The sequence below is a fragment of the Zonotrichia albicollis genome, chromosome 10 (genome assembly GCF_047830755.1).
Source record: "Zonotrichia albicollis isolate bZonAlb1 chromosome 10, bZonAlb1.hap1, whole genome shotgun sequence".
NCBI classification, from domain to species: domain Eukaryota; kingdom Metazoa; phylum Chordata; class Aves; order Passeriformes; family Passerellidae; genus Zonotrichia; species Zonotrichia albicollis.
Window position 1 is genome coordinate 33,538,116 of NC_133828.1, and position 18,398 is coordinate 33,556,513.

At 40.9% G+C, this 18,398-nt stretch overlaps 1 protein-coding gene across 1 annotated transcript in view; it reads right to left on the minus strand.

Annotated features, from left to right (window-relative positions):
* Positions 1-18,398, minus strand: part of CNTNAP5 (contactin associated protein family member 5) — a 275,001-nt gene that overhangs the window by 140,192 nt on the left and 116,411 nt on the right. Inside the window, exon 4 of the mRNA XM_074548748.1 lies at positions 6,544-6,691. Within this exon, the coding sequence (XP_074404849.1) occupies positions 6,544-6,691 (148 nt within the window). The remainder of the gene's footprint in view (positions 1-6,543; positions 6,692-18,398) is intronic.

Genomic DNA, 18,398 nt, shown 5'->3' on the forward strand with positions numbered 1-18,398 from the left:
GAAGAGGGATTGTATTTTTTTCAGGATCTTTTCAAATACAGTTTGGAGTCAGGTATTGTTCTGAGAGTACATCCAGAGGATGCACAGGTCATTTGGGCAACCTGATTTCATCCATTTCCAATCCTCTCCCTCTCCTGGAGAAAGGGAACATGAGGATAAAACCAGAATCCCTCTGCACTTGCCTTCCTCATATAACACTTCTCTTTCATTTAACTTTCGAGAACAGAACAGGTGCCTCCCATCATATTCAGATCTCCAGAACATCCCTTGCCACATTTGCTGTTCCTCTCAAATGCATTCAGGATGTTATTCATTACTTTGAACACTTCAGTACTCACTCCACTTCTGCAGCTTCACAAGAGTCTGTTGAGCTGTTCCTGCATGTCAGCCATGCCTGCATCCACCTCTGCATTCTGATAAGGATCCCCTCAGCCTCCGAGGGCTGGCTGCTTGCTTGTGATGGGCATTTATCAGCCATGTTTCTGCATGCAAATTGACTAGGCTGGCAGGGATAGTCAAATATCAATTCAAAAAGCTTTTGAAGAGATTTCATGGGAACTGGGCATCTAAACTGATTATACACCTTTGAAAATCCTATTAGAAACATATTTTCCCCTACAGCCAGCTTCTAAAATCCCAATCATTCTGGTAGGAAACAAGCTTTCTGTTCCTCACTTGCAATTAATATTTTCTTTGGCAGCAGCAGCCTGAAGTACTCTCTCTGCTTTAAAAAATTGTCTTTTAAGTAAAACATATTTTTAAACAAAATTTTAATGCATCTCTAACCAGGATATTTCAGGTAGCTTTAAATACTTTTAACTAATATCTTGTACAAAAACATCTGACTGACATACATTACTTCAATTCCAATTTCTATCCAACTGCAATTTGACACAATTTATGTATAAGGTATCAATTTTGTCAATTGGTATTTTCTGTTGTTAAGAAAAATATTAAAAATTAAGAATACCAGACAATGAAGAATTTGAACAGAGGTTTATTAAACTACATAACTGCTGAGGCAAAGGCACAAAACCAAGTAACAACTTCCTACTGCCCAAGAAGAAAGAATGTAGACTCTCTCTTTGCAAACCATACATTTCAATGATAAACCAAAGCTATCAGTTTTCTATTTTCTTCTGAAAAATAACTGAGAGGTTCATAGGATCAAGACTTCCCGTCCGCAACTGTATTGTGATTCAAGTCAGTAATTTAAGTCACCTTAACTCCATTGAGAGCTCTTTTATCCTTTTAAGCATTAACACTAGTTTCATCTGCTCCTTTTTAAAAAACAAAAATACTAAGAGCTGGGGGAGAGGGTTTTAACCTTTTTTTCTCTCTCTCTTTTTTTTTTTTTTAGTGAAAAAATTAAAGAGGTCTGCAATTAACAACTATTAAAAGCTCAGAAAATAAAACAGCTGTTAACGATTTGTTACCATGGAAACTATCATGAAAATTTCTGCCTATCAGTATGACAGTTTGTACAGGAGTTTGATGGCACACTTACAAACTTGTAGGGGGCACAACACTTCAATCTGATGCAAAATTCTGTAACTCCATAGCCAACTTAATGCCAAATCAGAAGCAACTGATTTTTTTTATGAGACTAAAACTACAAAGAAACTCAGTCCTGGGGAAAATTCACTCTTGAATAAACTAAGACCAACTTATTTGTGATGTCAGAATTATAACAGGCTATTTCCCTGCATGTGTGGAATAGTTGCTAGTTTAGGAATTATCACAAATATGAAAGTATTCCTGCCATCTGTTTTTAAGTTCTGAATTAGGTGTTATGAAACAGATTCTTCAGAATTGCTGACTTCTCTCTATTGACACCTTGACTGCCAGTTTCTATAAAGGGAATTAAATTCGCAGTTTAGTTCTTGTGAATTTCCCCTAACTACATTAAATACTACAATTTGGTTAAAGTAAATCACAAGTGTCTTATAAAAATGGTTTCACTTCAACACAGGCAGCAATTAGGAAATAGCTTATAAAGAATTTACAGTCTTTGATTTCCAGAGCATTTTGCAACTAAAGTTGATTTTTCTCCTAGCTCTTAAAAACAAAGGTACTGCAGGAGCAAGGATGCCCTGAATCAATGCTGCTCAAAAAGTGGCCCTTTTAAATCTTATTCCTAAAATCCAAGGCTCCAGCCAGTCTAAATTCACACTTCAGTTCTTGTTCTTAACTCTCCATTAAGCCACAGCATAACATGATTTCTTGAAGAGCTCTACTGCTGACATTTACAGAGCATATCACAAAGGAAAACTTGTTTCTGAAAAGCTCTGCTCCACTAATTATCAGTTGTGAGCACATTGGCCAATAAATAGCCCTGAATGAAACGAGAATATGTCAAATAAATGCTAACACTGGCAGCCAAAAGTCATTAGTGGCAGTTTGCATGACAACAAATCGTTGGTTCCTGTTAAAAAGAGCCACTCCAGAAAACCTGCTTGGTGTTTGCTTAGTGCTTCTGCAGTCCATGTATGTCCATAACCCTCTTCCAGCAGGAGAACGAGGATCCAAAACGTTTCAAGTCTCAGAAAATCTGTAGCAATAACAGACTAAAACACAACATGTGATTTCATCCTGCACTGCCTGCTGGTGTTCTTACGCTCCCTGAAGACAGACTTTACTCATTCTGGGCTCCTCTCTACGCTGTCCTCATCAACAAGGCTGTTGGCAGGCTGGCAGCAGCGAGAGCACAGAGCCTGCTCGTGCTGCAATCTGCTCCCAGCAGCAGAGAGGAAACACAGCCACGCTCAAGAAGAAAGTCCTTCCTCCCAGTGACTTTGGGGAAAGGGAACACTTACTTAACAAAGATATTCTAAACCAAGAATAACTCTAGGAACAGTTGCCGTGTGAGACAGGAACTTTCAGTCTTGAGCTTGCACCAATGAACAGAATCTTTAACTCCTGGCAGAAGGGAAGAGGACAACTCCTGGTCTGAACAGATGTGTTCCCTGGACACTCACAGCTCACTGCCTGGAATGACCCTAAAGCCATGCCCACCTCTCTCAGACATGCAACCCAAGGGATGCATGTGAATGACTACTTCAGAGGTGACTGTTCTGCCATGCAGCTTTATCCCTGTCAAAAATCTCAGCTTCATTTGGGTAAGCAATCATGTGGGTATTTACCTTGTGCATTTGATTACAAACATGACTGGTCAAGGACCATCAAACATTAAGCAATTGTGTGCAATGAGTTATTTTCTATCTCATAGGAAGTCAAAGGAGAGGATGAAGGAAGGTGGGGGGAAAAAAAAAAAAGAAGGAGAAAAAAAGAAAGAAAAAGAATCCAGTAAAAATATCATTTAATAAAAAGGCACAATATCAGATCATATTCCCCAAAGCAATGGCAGCAAAATATGAGAAATCAGAGTCCTGAACTGCAAATGAAGAATTCTGCTCTCACAAGACACCCTGTCTCACACATCATTGTTTCTCCTGTGGTATCCCAGCCTGTTAACTGCACATACACCCAATTCTGCTGATGCACCTTGGGCTGTTAACCAGTTACAGAATATCATCAGCATCTTCAATGCACCTATAAATCTTATCCTATAAAAGCAGTTGTGCCAGCAATTTTCTTTTCCCTTGCGCTAAGCTAACAAGACTTTTCCCAAATATAAAGATACACTTGTCGCCCCTCGCCACCTCCAACATCAAAAGCAATTGGTTTGCCATTTGTCTGAGCATGTCCTCTGCTGCAGCTCTGTTTATCTGCTACAAATACACTGCTGGAGCCACTGCTGCAAAGGGATAGCAAGGGCTTACACGTATTTCTGCATGGAACTTTCCACAGAACTCATCATCAATCCTTTTCTGAACAGGAAACATTAATGTATGTTTTCAGATCATCATCTCCTTCCTATTTTCAAGATCCTATTTTGAGGATACCAGATGAGATATTTACAGCAATTTAAAAAAATGTAATCACTTTCATTTAAATACATACTTTCTGAAGAAAGTAAACATTTAGCAGGCTATCTGTGAATTACACTTCTATGATGGCCTTGGAGTCCTTTATTCATAGGAAATTCAATACGTATGGAATAGAATCAGGTACACTCATAATCTGAAAAAGCTCTTCTGTTCAAAACATGTTTTTATTTTTCCAAAGAAACAATATCTACTGGCAGCCAAATAGAGGGTGAAAAGAAAAAGAGAAGAAGAAAAAAAAAAAGACAAAAAATGAAAGCTCTTTTGTTTGACAGGGAGAGTTGAGGAATAAATTCATAGTAAGTTATTTCTAGCAGAAGCAATAAACAACAGCAAGTGCCATTCAGCAGCAGCACAGTTCCATCACAGGCTGTTACCCACTCTGGCATCCAGTGCACTCAGCAGGATTCCTCAGCATGTTTTGTTGCTGTGTCCTGGCAGAGTGTCACCTGGCAGGTGACCTACAAGACCTGATGCCTGCCCCATGCCCCCTACTAAACAGCCATCAATGAAAGCTGCACTTGCAAAAGTTAGCACAGGATTGTGTTCCTGGGGCCTCTCGAGCAGAGAATACCGCATAGGAGAGTCCAATACCAAAAACGAGATGATAGACCCTTCTGCTTCCACAAGACTGTCACATTCACCTAAAAAGGCAGCAGGGAGGCCATACATGGCTCTTACAGATGGATTTATATCAGCTGCTGCTGTTTCTTCTCTCAGCATCCCATCCCTTCTTTCATGTACATATAGATACATGCATGAAGATGGTGCACATTCAATACACTTGTTCTTCTATTTCAGTTTCCTCTCTGGCTTGTTCAACAGCCCGTTTCTAGAAACTTAAGCTTTCCAATTTTATTTTTTTTTTTCCCAGATTATTAATATTTCTTATGCTACAACTGAACACAGTGGATGAGTCTGTCTGCTATCAACTTTACAAAATGCATTTATGTAGTTGTACACCAGCTCAGGATCTGCAGCAGATATTCTGTCAGTATACCACTAAAGATGACATTTTAAAAATGATCAAACATCTTTTGTACAGTGCTGGTGTGTCTGGGTTAGGAGTAGCCAAGTCAGTAAAACTATATAAGCACAACTTGTAGACAGGTATTGCTTGGCATATGCAATTTGCCAGAGAGAAATGTGAATGGCACATTTATATAAATGGAATGAATATTTCAACACCCTGTAAAAGTTTTATGAATCCCTTTATTTCTTTTCTGGCTCGCTTTAATCTCATACCTTAATTCTGCACAAGCACTTTTATTTCCTGCAACTACAGAGTACAGGACAAAGATGAAGACTTAGATGATAACACAAGGCAACTCAGCCTGCAAGTGATTCTGAAATCTTCTTTGTATCACAGAAAACACGACAGTCTGACATGAAAGTAGTGCTCATGAAGTAGATCACATGGACTACCATCAAAAAAAGAAAAAACAGCCACAAAAGTTTCAATCTTCCCATAGTTCAAGTTCTATTTGTTACACAACTGTTTGGACTATACTCTTCACTAGAAGAAGAAAGCTCTTGAAAACCGATTAGCTGTCTGTTTCAGAATTACGTCACCAAAGGCGTAACTCAAAACTCAAAAAGTTTATTAAACTTCTCTTTCATTTAGCTTAGATGAATTTAGGTTGTCTCCCAAATAGTTTTCATGCTTATTCTGCTACAGCCCATTATCTGTGCTTGGGAGGAGCAGATAAGAACCTAAGCTAAACTGGGAGATGTACCAGTACAGTGGTGTCACATGATGGTCACTTGTGCCACACCACCCTGAATTTATCAGTAAAATGCTGCTAATCCCCTGAACTCTCCACAACAAAATCTCTCCCCTTTTCAGCAGCATCTCAAGTCACAAAAATGAACAGAAAGTCACCTGAGAAATAAATATTGGACTTGTATTTCCTCATGAGGAACTTCCACTTTCTGCAATGGAGCATCATCAGTCCTTTTGCCTTACATTCACAATCTGCCACAGTCACAGGTTGTACATCTGCAGAACTATGACAAGATTTCTCACCAAAACACCCCAAGCCAGCAACATTTACCAGCTGCTCCAAAGCCCAAAACACTACAGACCATATCATCAAAGACCATCTCGTTTTGAGTGGCCAAAGAAAACTGTTGTGTAAAAGCAATTAAATCAGCAGATAGGTTTTGTGCACTCTGAAGCTATAAAGTCATCAACTCCAAATACAACCAGAGCTGCAGAATCCACAGAACTTCACAACTAGGTAACTGGCTGCAAACTCACAAATGAACTGTTTAGGCAAATATAGCCCTACAGAGCTCCTAACTAGCCTTGTGACCTTCAGTGGGCAGGAGGTTTTGCAGCATGTGACTGCCTGGCTCCCCCAGATGCAGCAAATTGCTCTGTGGCGGGCTCAGCCCTGAGGAGGCTCCACCAGCTGAGATGGGCAGCACATCCCTGGGCAGAAAGGCAAGAGCAACTAATATAAAAAATAAACAATGGCAATGTGTTTCATGTTACATTCTAACTCATAAAACTTTTACTGCACTCTTCCCACAGCACCACCAGCACCAAGTAAAAGCTCTTTAACAAAATGTGGGTTAAGATGCAGCCACTTACTGTAAGAGCAGCCGAAGACCTCAACTCTCAGTCCTATCCGCCCACCAACGTTCCACCTCAGGGGGATGAAGCGCAGGAATCGAGCTTTCACTGAGTGCAGCAGTTTGTGGTGCACCACACTGTCAGCATTGCTGTTCCCTGTGAAAACCTGGAAGGACAAAAAACTTGGTGAGACATTGAGCAACAAGAGGTGAACACAGCACTCTGAACAGAGGCTGTGAACTGTCACCCCTCTTCACGATTCTTAGTCTCAAAAATTACTTAAAATTATTTAAATTGATTGTCAACTTTTCTGCTAATTGCTGCATCTCTTATGAAGGGAAACAAGGGAGACAGCAGCACCTCAGCAGAGTGGGGATGTATACACAGAGTTACAAAAGCAGGTTGTAGATGGGGATGGTGCTGAAGATGCTGCACAATTTCTCCTAAGCCAGGCTATTCCTGTGCACTGTAATACTCCATCAACCCCTAAAATAATCAGAGTCCTGTCAGCACAGTGAAAGACGGGGCATGATTTAGCCTTTGGTGCACTCATGGAAGCACTAAATGACAGACACAAGCCACTAAAGTTCTTGAGAGTCTGGGAAGAACAGGACTTCCAGATACCAACAGAAAACTCGAGCAAGGAACAGGAGGAGATAAAAGCCTGAGTAAGTACACAGGAGAATCAGCGTTTTGACTGTGTTTGCACCCCAGAGAGCTAAAGCATGCAAACATAATAATTTAATTTCTTTCCTTACCTATTTAATTAATTGCCTGAAACAGCAAGCCAAAATTAATGGCCCAAGTCAGAATTATAACTTAGCAAGAGGAAATTCTCTCATAGATGAAGAATGACCGAGGGATTTCAAAGACAAACCTTCAGAAAAACTTCAAGGCTGTATTCCTGCCTGAAGCATTTTCAATTCATCTTTACACCCTTATCTGTAATATTGGCCCAGGAATATCACAGACTTCCTGCAACCCTCAGAACATTTCAGTAATTCAGCTAGGATTGAAATTTGAAGCTAACAGTTTTGTAAAACATGAAAAGCAAAGAGAGAACACAGAAAAACATAATCTCACAGGAGAGCCATATTTGTAAAAGAGGTCCTGCATTTTGTAAGCATAAAATTTCATCACAAAAAGTTGTACCAGTTTAAAATGCTTCTGCAGTTCAAAAATTGGCACCATTCACCAACACAATGTAATTGTGAGCAAAACTGGAATAAGCCCATTAAAGCAGACCTACAATTCATTTTGATGGTTCAAGGATATGTTAAAGAGATTAAGGGTTCATCTCCATTCATTGTTTTTCCTCAAACACAAGCATTCCAACATTTTTCCAAATGTTATTATAGATGGTGTAAAACCTCAAATCTAGCATATTCTTGTTTTACTAAATTCAGAATTCAATTGTTTTATTAGAACTATATTAAATAAACAATATTCTGGAACATTTCTAAGGCATAATCCTTTGAAACCATACCTTGTTTATTTCATTTCACCTTAAAAACTGTAACTTGGGGATATTCTCTTCTATATACAATAGGCCTTATTTTCCACCCAGTCATGAATGTAAAAGACCACATATATCTCCCTTTCTAAAACATTCTTTGCATTTCATTGCTGTTATTGCCTGCCTCTGAAGATGAACAACGTTACTGAGATGATCTCTCACAATCCCAGTTACCTCCTTGAAAAACCACCCTTCAAAACAAGTGAGCATGTGCTGGTTTTGGCTGAAGTGTAGTTAATTTTCTTCACAGTAGTTTGTATGGGGCTGTGTTTTGGGTTTGTGCTGGAAACAGCATTGACAATACAGAGATGATTTAGTTATTGCCAAGCAGCACTTGCACAGAGTCAAGGACTCTTCTGCTCCTCATCGCAGCAGGGAGGAGACTGGAGGGCATGGGAGGATGGGAGGGGTCACCCCAGCTGACCACAGGGATATCCCATCCCATTGGCAGCACACAGAGCTGGGGAAAGGACAGCGGGATGTCCAGAGTGATGGAATTTGTATTTCCAAGTCATCATTACATGTGATGGAGCCTGGATGTCCTGGGAGTGGCAGAACACCTCCCTACCCATGGGAAGTGGAGAATGAACTCCTTGCTCTGCTTGCAAAAGTGTGGCTGGCTTTTGCTTTACCCATTAAATTGTCTTTATCTCAACCCATGAGTTTTCTCATGTTTAATCTTCCAATTCTCTCCCCCATCCCACAGAGGGAGAGTGAGCAGCTCTGTGGGGCTAAGGTAATGGTTGGGTTTAATCCATTACAGATCTGTAAAATTATTTCTATTAGGAGCTTATCAGGCTGAAAAGGGGAAAAATCTGGTTATCCCAGTTGTCCTCAAAGCTCTGCTTTTCCTATACCTCTAGCTCTGAACTTTTTATGCACAAGATCTTGTTTTCTACAAGTATGATATGACAGTTAACTAACCTCTCATAAAATAAGCTATATTATTTTTTTAATGGAGATTCTTGTTGATGTTAATTCAAAGTTAACCAAATACAGCAAATATGTTTTGAGGAGTGGAACAAACAGAAGTTCTATATGCCCTGATGTTACTCATATTGCTTTTCACATAGGAGCCAACTTCAAATTCCAGCAGAGAGTCTTTCCTAGATTTTTTTCCTTACATTTCAATTGAAAAAAACTTGTTCTTTTCAGAACAAGAAACTAATGAAACTGTCAGTAGAGACTGCCTCACAGTCGTAGCTGTGGCAGTCCCCGCATTTTTAGTAAGACACTTATGGATATGTAAGATGCATAAAGGAGACTGTTGTTTTGTTTGTTTGCTCCAAAGGCTCATGTCCTTGGAGCCCAGTGATTATGTTAATGTCTCACCTTTAAAAAGATAAAAAAGAAAGATGAAAAACAACGAAGAGGGGACAGAGCGTTTCTCGTCCTCCCAATTGTGAAGAAAAGCTTAAAGCGCAGTTGCTAGAGTGAAAGTGAAGGTAAAAAGTAAGAGACAAAAGAAGTAGTACACCTGAATACTGTGAAACAAGCTGGGAGGGTCCAGCAAACTTTAGGGACTGTCTGTGCCATCAAGGAGGTTGTGGTTTTGCCAGGGAAAAGATTCACAGCTGTATCACACCCACTGCAAGCTGATCTCGCTGCCCACCCACTGGCATCTCTGCTAGGGATCTTCCCTCAACACCTCAGCAAGAGCCACAATTATTCACATCCAGCCTCCACATCAGTTAGTTCACTCCAAACCTGATGGGCAACTATGTAAAAACATCTCTCCCACACAGAAAGAGCCACACTGGTAAAAATAAATTATTCAAAGGTCCAATACCGCCCTGAGAGCACTTTTTTTCCCAAGTTCCTCTAATAAGCAAAGAGCTAATGACCCTTTTAGAGAAAGGAAATTCACAGGCAAAGCTGTACCCATTGATCTGTGCCTACGAGATGGTTCTGTGTGATGCTGGCAGATTCCTGCTTGCTGCTACCAACGGGGCATCACTGTGTGTGTGCCTTCAGGATTGCTTTGATTTTCCTTTCCAACTCCCACTGCTATACAGATCACCTTTTGATGCTTTATGGACCACCTGTGGGCTGTAGACCATTGATTGAATAATACCAATTGCCACAGACGGTCACTGGAAAACTTAAGATCCACAGCTGACACAGAAAAAATCCATCCATTTAAAGAGATGAAAGTAGGATGCAGTACCAGATTTCACAGCCCTGGAGGTTCAAATATTGATTAACAGTAAACCTATCGATGAGAATGGCAGAAGTCCTCTTGAGAAATGGCCTCTATTACAACTTGTTGTTGATAAGGATTAATTCCCAGGACCAAAATGACGAACAAGTGCAGAAAACAAAGCACTTGCATTTCCCATGCAACACAGTTGCTCTGGGAGGGAGCACAGCCCCTCGATCTGTGTCTTCTAACAAGCCCTGTAAACACAACAGACGGATGATTTACATGGGAAATTCTGCCTCTGGCAATCTATGGGGCTTATAACTCAAAGAGCTCCATTAGTGCCAGATTTTACCACTAGCTTCTTGAAGGCAAAAGCTTTTCCCCAGTGCCAGCGGCCGCAAGGTTAACAGCTGGCGAGGGCTGCCCCTCGGACCAAGCTCGTTCCACAACGCCTGGCTGCACGGGGCCCTGCTGTGACACAGACCACGGCAGCACAGTAATATTTTATGAGGCTTTTTTTATGAGCCAGCAAAGGCAGGTCCCACTGGCATGAAAAGGTGAGGGGAGAGCAGCTGCAGTGGTTTGGAGCAGGGTCCGACCGGCTCAGTGCTGCCTCTTGGGCAGCAGCTGTCAGCGCGTAGGGAAGGATGGCAGAGACAAGCAGACACAGTGCTCCTCCCAACGCTCAGCTCACCTAGTTCATGGATTATAGTGAAAAGGACAAAATGGAATTCCAGTTTAAATGAAAAAGAAAATTTGGAAAAGAAGCATAAATCTCAAAACTGCTGTTGTTGCCTGGAATTTGCATGGATGAGTCCCTCAGGAAACACAATGATTTGACTAAATGGGCTATTTTCACAACTCTCCCATTCAGAGGGATCCCCCAAAGCTTTTCAAGGGCAGTTCAGGAGAATGTCACACAACTGTGGTGAAATACAGCAGTTGTTTGATAACCCTGAAGACACATATTGGTTTCTTTACCTCATGCATTAATTCAGAGCTATGCCAAATCATGCCAGTGAGACTTGATGAGCTTCAGATCATCCTTTGGCCAACCTCTTAGCCTGGTCTCCATCTCCCAACAGACAAGTGGAAATTGGGTGCAAGTGTCTGCTCATGAAAGCCCAGTTAATCCGAAAGATAAGACCAGATGCCGGACTTTATCTCAGCCTCCCCCTGCATGAATTCTCTGCACACTAAATGGCAACTTATTTACAGACTTGCAGAAGGTGCTTCCCATAAGGGCTCTGCTGAATACATTCTGCTCTCCCACTCTGTTAGACAGGTAATGGGATGGGCTCAAAATGAGTATGCAAGCAGCAACATCTGCACAATCCTCAGCCCTGCATGGTGAGCAGGCAGACCTGAGGTTAACTACCTTCTAGGAGAGGTATTTTAAGACATATTGAAAACTCTCATTTCTGTCCAAGTAACTCTTATGAGCTGAACTGAGGCGAAATAAATAATCAGATTATAAATGTGCAGAGGGCATACAACACAGATGTTAGCAATTTACAACATTTCAACCTTCAGTAAAAGAAATACAAGCACGGAAAAGAGCACTCCACCTTCAAATTTCACCTGTGACATCAGAGTGTGCTGTCTCCAGTGCCTGAAGAAAAAGGACAAGAGGGCACTTGATTCGAGCTATCCAGAGCTTAGTGAGGGAACCAAAGGGAGACAAAAAGCAGCTAAGATGGTCATAAATCCCAGAACTGCAGTACTTATGAGCAAAACAATGTCATTCTCCCCTTTAAACTTCCACAGCCAGATGAGAAAGATCACGAGCTAGGAGTGATACAGAACTTTCTGGGAAAGGCTCCCAAGTACTTGAGTGTACATGCACTTCAAGGAAAGAAAGAATTTTCAATGAAGAAACAACATGAAAATCTGAAAGAGGAAGGAGAAAGCATTGCCTAACTTTTCACATTTTTCAGGCTGAAACAAACTCTGACTTTTATCTTCTCCAAAATCAATGGGAGTTCTGTTCTGCTATAGTTTGTGCTACCTGGAATGCAACTCAGTGGGGTATTGGGTGTGGGTACTAAATTCAGGTTTGGAGTAAGCCAGTGACTTAAACCAAGTTATGGCAGGGGTCCTAGGTCTCTGCTTGTATGTGTGGAAAGAGACCAAGGGCTACCATGACAAGGACACAATAAACACCCCATATGGAAACTCAGCACCCTCTGATTTTAAGGGGATGCTACAGGGTTTCTTTTTACAGAAAAATTATACTTAATCAGTGTTTTCTACCTGCACCTTAGGCAGGTTTGTGGTTACAAACTTCTCCAATAATGAAAATTAAAAAATACATTTAGTTTCTGCTGCAAAACAAAAGTAACTGTCAGTTCAGGCAATTGTAGAAACTTGCCTCTTTCACCTCAGCTCAGCCCTGAAACACAAAAAGATATAAAAACTAAAACATAATTTCAAAGTCTAAATATTTGGGGTTTTTTCACATTTTATCATTTCTGCATCCTGTGAATGCCAGCGGTGAAAAACGTTGCTTTGCTTATGTAATGGAAAAAAGTCCTGCCTAACACATCAAGCCAGAACTGTTAATATCTTGTCACAAAGCAACACAGTGAAACTGCTTTGCTGTCATCTCCATCGCCCTGTGCCCAGAGTGGGAGCTGCTAAAAGCTCCTCCTCGTTTGGAGGGTGAGTTCAGTGCAGCTGCCCAGCTCAGGAGTTCACAGCAGGACCTGGCCCCTGGGAGTTGTTCTCTTTCCGCATCTGGCCTTAAAAAAATAATTTTGATGTTAGAGGGGGCCAGACCATAGGGAGAAGGAAAGGATGACAAGGGGGACTGCTCAGCTCCTTTAAGAGCTGATGTTTAGAGCCCTGTTTGCAATACCACAGAGCTACATTTGGTACATGGATGGCAAACCTAAGTACTTTGTTTTCCCACCTCTCTTTCTCAAAAGGCAAGTTAAATTTTCTTTCAGTATTCTTTCAAACTTTCGGCAGAAACCAAGTAAATTTACTTGTAGGAACTTGTCTGCTTAGGAGAGTAAATGGGAGGTTTTTCCACCAATTTAAGCAGGTTTCAGCCTGAGCTCAAGAGAAAACAGCTGTCAGCCTCATCCAGGGGCCAAAAGCTGGAGGGCAGGTTGTGTCCACTTAGCACATCAGTCACCTCTGAGCATCTCTTTTCACTTCATGTCTCTTTCCTATAAATGCACCATAGTCTTCATGACAAAAGGTAAACAGTTATTTCTGGTTAACAGCCTTCTGAGCTGATTAGCCTGTGTCCAGACTCACGCTTCAGCTTCCAGCTCCAATACTATGACTCAAGCCAGTCTCAACCCCATCCTACCTTCATAAAGACAAACCTCCTTTCTGCTTATGTTTCTTCTTTCCCAACAGCAGCTACATTTTTCTTTGTGAAACACCCATTCTTGACAAGAACTTCAGAAATAATATCCCCTGGCACACTGTCAGACAATAACCTCAGAAACAATATCCCCTGGCACACTGTCAGAGCTGCTATTAGGGAGGAGCAGGGGGGGGAAAGAATAGAAGAGGCACCTGTCAAAATTATCCTCCCATAACATATTATCTGAGGAAGTGACAGCTCTCCATCTCATCCCTCTAGCCCCTAATGGAAAAAAAAAAATTAATCTACAAAGAGGTAGTTAAACTTCCCTACACAGCAAGGATTAAAATGACTCCTGATCAAGCAGGAGTCCTACTGGGACTGCATTACACTTGTTACTTACTGAGGGCTGACTGCTGTGCTCCAGCAATGCAGTGTCCACCTGGGCTCCTGAGCGATATTTGGACACCTCTGAGCTACTGGCAGTTTCTGCACAAGTGGGGGAGAGGAGCTGCAGCAATGTGTCAGGGTCCATACTAATTCATCACTTCCCTAAATGATCTGCTCAAGTGAGAAGGTTATTTGCTGCTAATCCAGCCCATTACACTGTGTTCATACCTTTCTGTCTGGTTAGCTGCTTTCCAAACACAGGAACAAATGCTGTTAACAACATCATTAACATCAGATAGATGACTGCCCAAAGTAAACTACATTTATATAAAGGATGCTGCTTATTATCTTTCTCCTGACAGTTGGTAGAACTAATCACAGGGTTTCCAATAACACACATCATTTTCACATCATCAAAATATTTTGCAAGCAAAAGCATTAAAAAAAAAGAATAGCCATTGAGGCAATCTATATAATATTCTTTTCTAAATAGATCTGTATCAAAATGAAAAACATGTGTAATTGTGATATTAGAAACATGAAGTTTCTTGGGTCCCTTAAGGGCAGTGAAACACTTCTACTTAGACCAAAGAAAATGAAACAAAATATTGGAGAAATTTTTAACCTTTTGCACATTTTTTTCCCCTGTTCTGATTTACCCCAAGAAAATTCTAATTTATTTTCTTGGTTTGTTCAGCACCACATTTCTATACTGAAATGGACAGTTTGATCTTTAAACAGTTTAAATTAGTGTCAATCTGTTTCCAGAATCTGCCAAACTGTACCTTGGCAAACTCTGAGATTCTGCATCTGCCAGAGACCTTTCCCAATAGGCAACTTGGGTACAGAGATCTCTTTGGAAGAAAAGCAAATTTACCAAATGGATAATACACAAGCTACATCACTTGACCTCAGGATGAGAAAATGGTCTCTCTGTCTTCTTCCATTTCCTCATACAGATATAGCCCAAATGCCTGATCAAATCTGCAGTTGGGCAGGTTGCCCTTCTTCTTCCCAGCAATGAACCAAGTGCAATTTCCTTACTGTGCTGAGACACCCTTTGCATACATATGTGAAGCTGCATCTCACAAAACTGTATTGCATTCATGGAGAATGGATCCCTACTTTAGATTTTAGAATCAGCTTTGTCTTTGGAGCACCTGGAGGTGAAGCTGTTATCGCTGTTAATATCATCCCTGCTACATAAATAAATAATAATAGAAGCAAGAAGCAAGCAGCAAAATTAAACCTGTAAATTACAAGTCTAAGCTAAAAGTCGGCAGCTAATTCCTGCTTCTGTTCAGCCTCCTGCACTTTATCTTAAAGGCAATCCTACATAAAGATAGTATTTTAAACTAAATCACAACAAGGATAAATATTTCCCTAGTACCTTGACTACATTAACCTTACCCAACAGACTGAAACTGCTCTTCTGCTGCCAACACTAATCATAGATTTCAGCTGTTCTGCATAAATCTCATGGAGACCTTCATGCTTTACATTAAATTAGTGGGATTAACAATGCAGTGAATGTGTTTATGTCTGGCAGTGTTGGGGGAACTCTGGGAACCTTCCCTGTGTTTAGCTTCATCAGAGTACATTTAAATAGCTGGTGCTGTACACTCAGTATCTCTCTGGTTGCAATTTGCCAGACGGATCCAGCAAGATGACACCAGAGAGGTGTTAGTTATTCCGTGCAACAGCGACCTCAGATGAATGCTGTGCTTCATTATCTTACATTATTTCACTGTTATAAAGCTTCATAGCATTTGCATTTGGATCAGTAAAGCAATATCCTGTGAAAGAAGAAAAAAAGGTAGGCTTGATTTTCTCCAGTGTTCTACAAAGCACTGAAATGCAGGTGCCTGCACACATATTTGTTGTTATACCTTCCTCCCCCCTGCCCTATAGCAACTTCCATAAGGAAGAAAAGACAGGTTATAGTAGTAGGCAACTCCTTTCTCAGGGGAACAGAGGGTTCAATACACTGAACAGATCCTTCTCTTATGGAAGTCTGCGCCCTTCCTGGGGTCAGGGTTAAGGACGCCACCAGGAAAATCCCCAGCCTGGTACGGCCCTCAGACTATTACCCATTACTGCTCTTCCTTGTGGGTGGCAATGAAGCCACAATCCCACCCCTCAGAGCAATGAAACCATGCTCAAGTACATCAGCCATAGTCTTGGCCCAGTGAATTACACAAACTTGCCTCTACCACAGGAGGGCTAAATTTAATTGGCATACTTTCCTCCTACAAAACTGTTACTGCAATGCTTGCAGCATCCTACATTTGAGTCTTGTCGTTGCACTTTCACATTGAGGTCCATCACCGAACCACATTAAATTAATCTTGAGGACACTAAAGCAACTTAAAGAAACCACATCTCTTCCTCCTGCAATAAAGTAAGATGAGCTTTTGCAGCATCTTGGCAGGCAAATGCGCAACGTCTTCCAAATGCATGTCCACCCATTAAGTTTCGACCACACATTTCATTATGCCAACCACACCAAACAATCCTCAGCAGTAGGCTCTGAAGATCATGATGTTCTCTAAACTACAGCACAAAAAATAAAAATTAACTTTCTGTTAGTGATCCAAGGAGAAGGCCTGAAATTGTGACTCTGAAGTGTAATTTTTTTCTGGCATACAAATAACACCTGTTACTGTTGTTATGGTGGGACATATGGAGTTGTGATACACTTGGCAGGCCCAAGATCACATCAGACCATCAATAAAAACTGTTCTACTTTTATTTTAGAAATTAGAAGATTATGGTAACTTCTCAGTGAGTTTGAAATTTCAATGCTTGTAAAAAACAGATTTTGAAATGAGCATTACCCCCATGAGGATGAACACAAGAGAAGGAAGGTGGAAACAATTTCTTTCAACAAGAGGAGTTTCTATGCAATAAATGTTTCTGTAAATGTGCAAACTGGGATGCATCACACTGGACTGTCCCTAGGACCTTTGATAACAGTTTCAGTCTTGTCCTTTCCCCAAGGAGGATCATCCCAGATGAACCTGTTTCTGTCTAACAGCACTCTCTAACAGCAAGGTATGTGATGCTGCTCTTTGTAAGCTGCCCTTTTCCCTTTCACTTTCATACAGTTTTTTCTTAAATCATAGCTAGGCAAACACTTAAAAACTAGAAATCTTAGAAGCCTCTCCAATGGTATCAGTATTTCCCATTTAAGTATGGCAAAAGTGGTGGGAGTTGGGGTGGGGGGGAAGTATGGGAACAGAGGAGCGAGTTGAGGAGAGAGGAAATCAATAGCTCCTTAACAAGCCCTTCTCCTGAGGTGTGAAATCCAGCACACAGGGCTCTTTTAGTCTTTTTATCTCCGGATCATAGGTGAAAGAAAGGCGCTATGAATAGGATCCATGAAAGAGCTCCTCTTTAGAACAAGAAATAAGAACACCTAACACATCTTTTGCAAATATTAAGATGAAGGCATTGTGCTTAAGGTATTTTTCTTTTTATCCTGAAAGCAGTATGAGTAGCTACACCTTGAAAAGTAGCAAAGAAGGGAAGAAAGAAGCAAGTGTTTTAGACAATGCAACCCACAGAGAGGAAAATTAACCTATTACAAGATTTCCTTTCAAACCTTTTGCACACAGTGAGGCCTGAATAATAAGCTGGGCTAGGATGTACATTCACAGTTCAGTCTTCAAAGATGAGCTTGTTCTCTGGCAAACAGAAGAGAACTGTGCAAATATACAAATTTAACTTCTAGTAAAGAAAGACACTGATATACCCTCAAGTGCTTCTGCATCAATGCTACAGTCTCATGCACATTTGAACTCACCAAGTTCCTGCAGTACAGCATTAATGAACACCTGAACCAGTACCCACGTGGAGAACACACAGCTTTGACAGCAGTTTCTTAAAACACCACTAAATCAACACATTATTAATAAAGGAAAATGCAGCAATTCTACAGGCTCCCTGATCATTTATTTTATGGTATCCTTGGAGAGTGTCAGGTTAGAATTTTCAGAGTCCAGTTTCTCCCCGTACTGGTGTTCGTGTGATTTCCTGAGGAATGGATTGTGCTAAAGTCCATTGATTACTCTTGATTACAGGAGAGAAATGGACAAAATGCACTCATTTTAACCAGGAAAGCACAGCCTAAGGAATTTTAGGCCAAGCCTGTCAATGCAGGTGTCTGTGGTTGTGTCAAAGGCACGTGTGCTAAACTCTGGAAGTGTAACTAACCTGGGTTATGAAAACACATTCCAGCAGACATACGAGTGGAAAGCAGGAACATCAAGGAGGCAGCAAAGGGTACAGAGCTTGTAAGGATGCAGTGGGAAACATCTTTGGGTTAAAATAAAGGTGCTATTTTTAAAAGAAAGGTTAGAAGCCAATAGGAACAATGAGTTACTATTGACCACTCTAACATCCATGTGGATTGAAATTCTTCCACATTACTGTGTTAGGTCTGGGTTACCAAAAACATGACCACGTGATGTTATTTCACTAAGCGGTAGATAAGGCATTAAGGG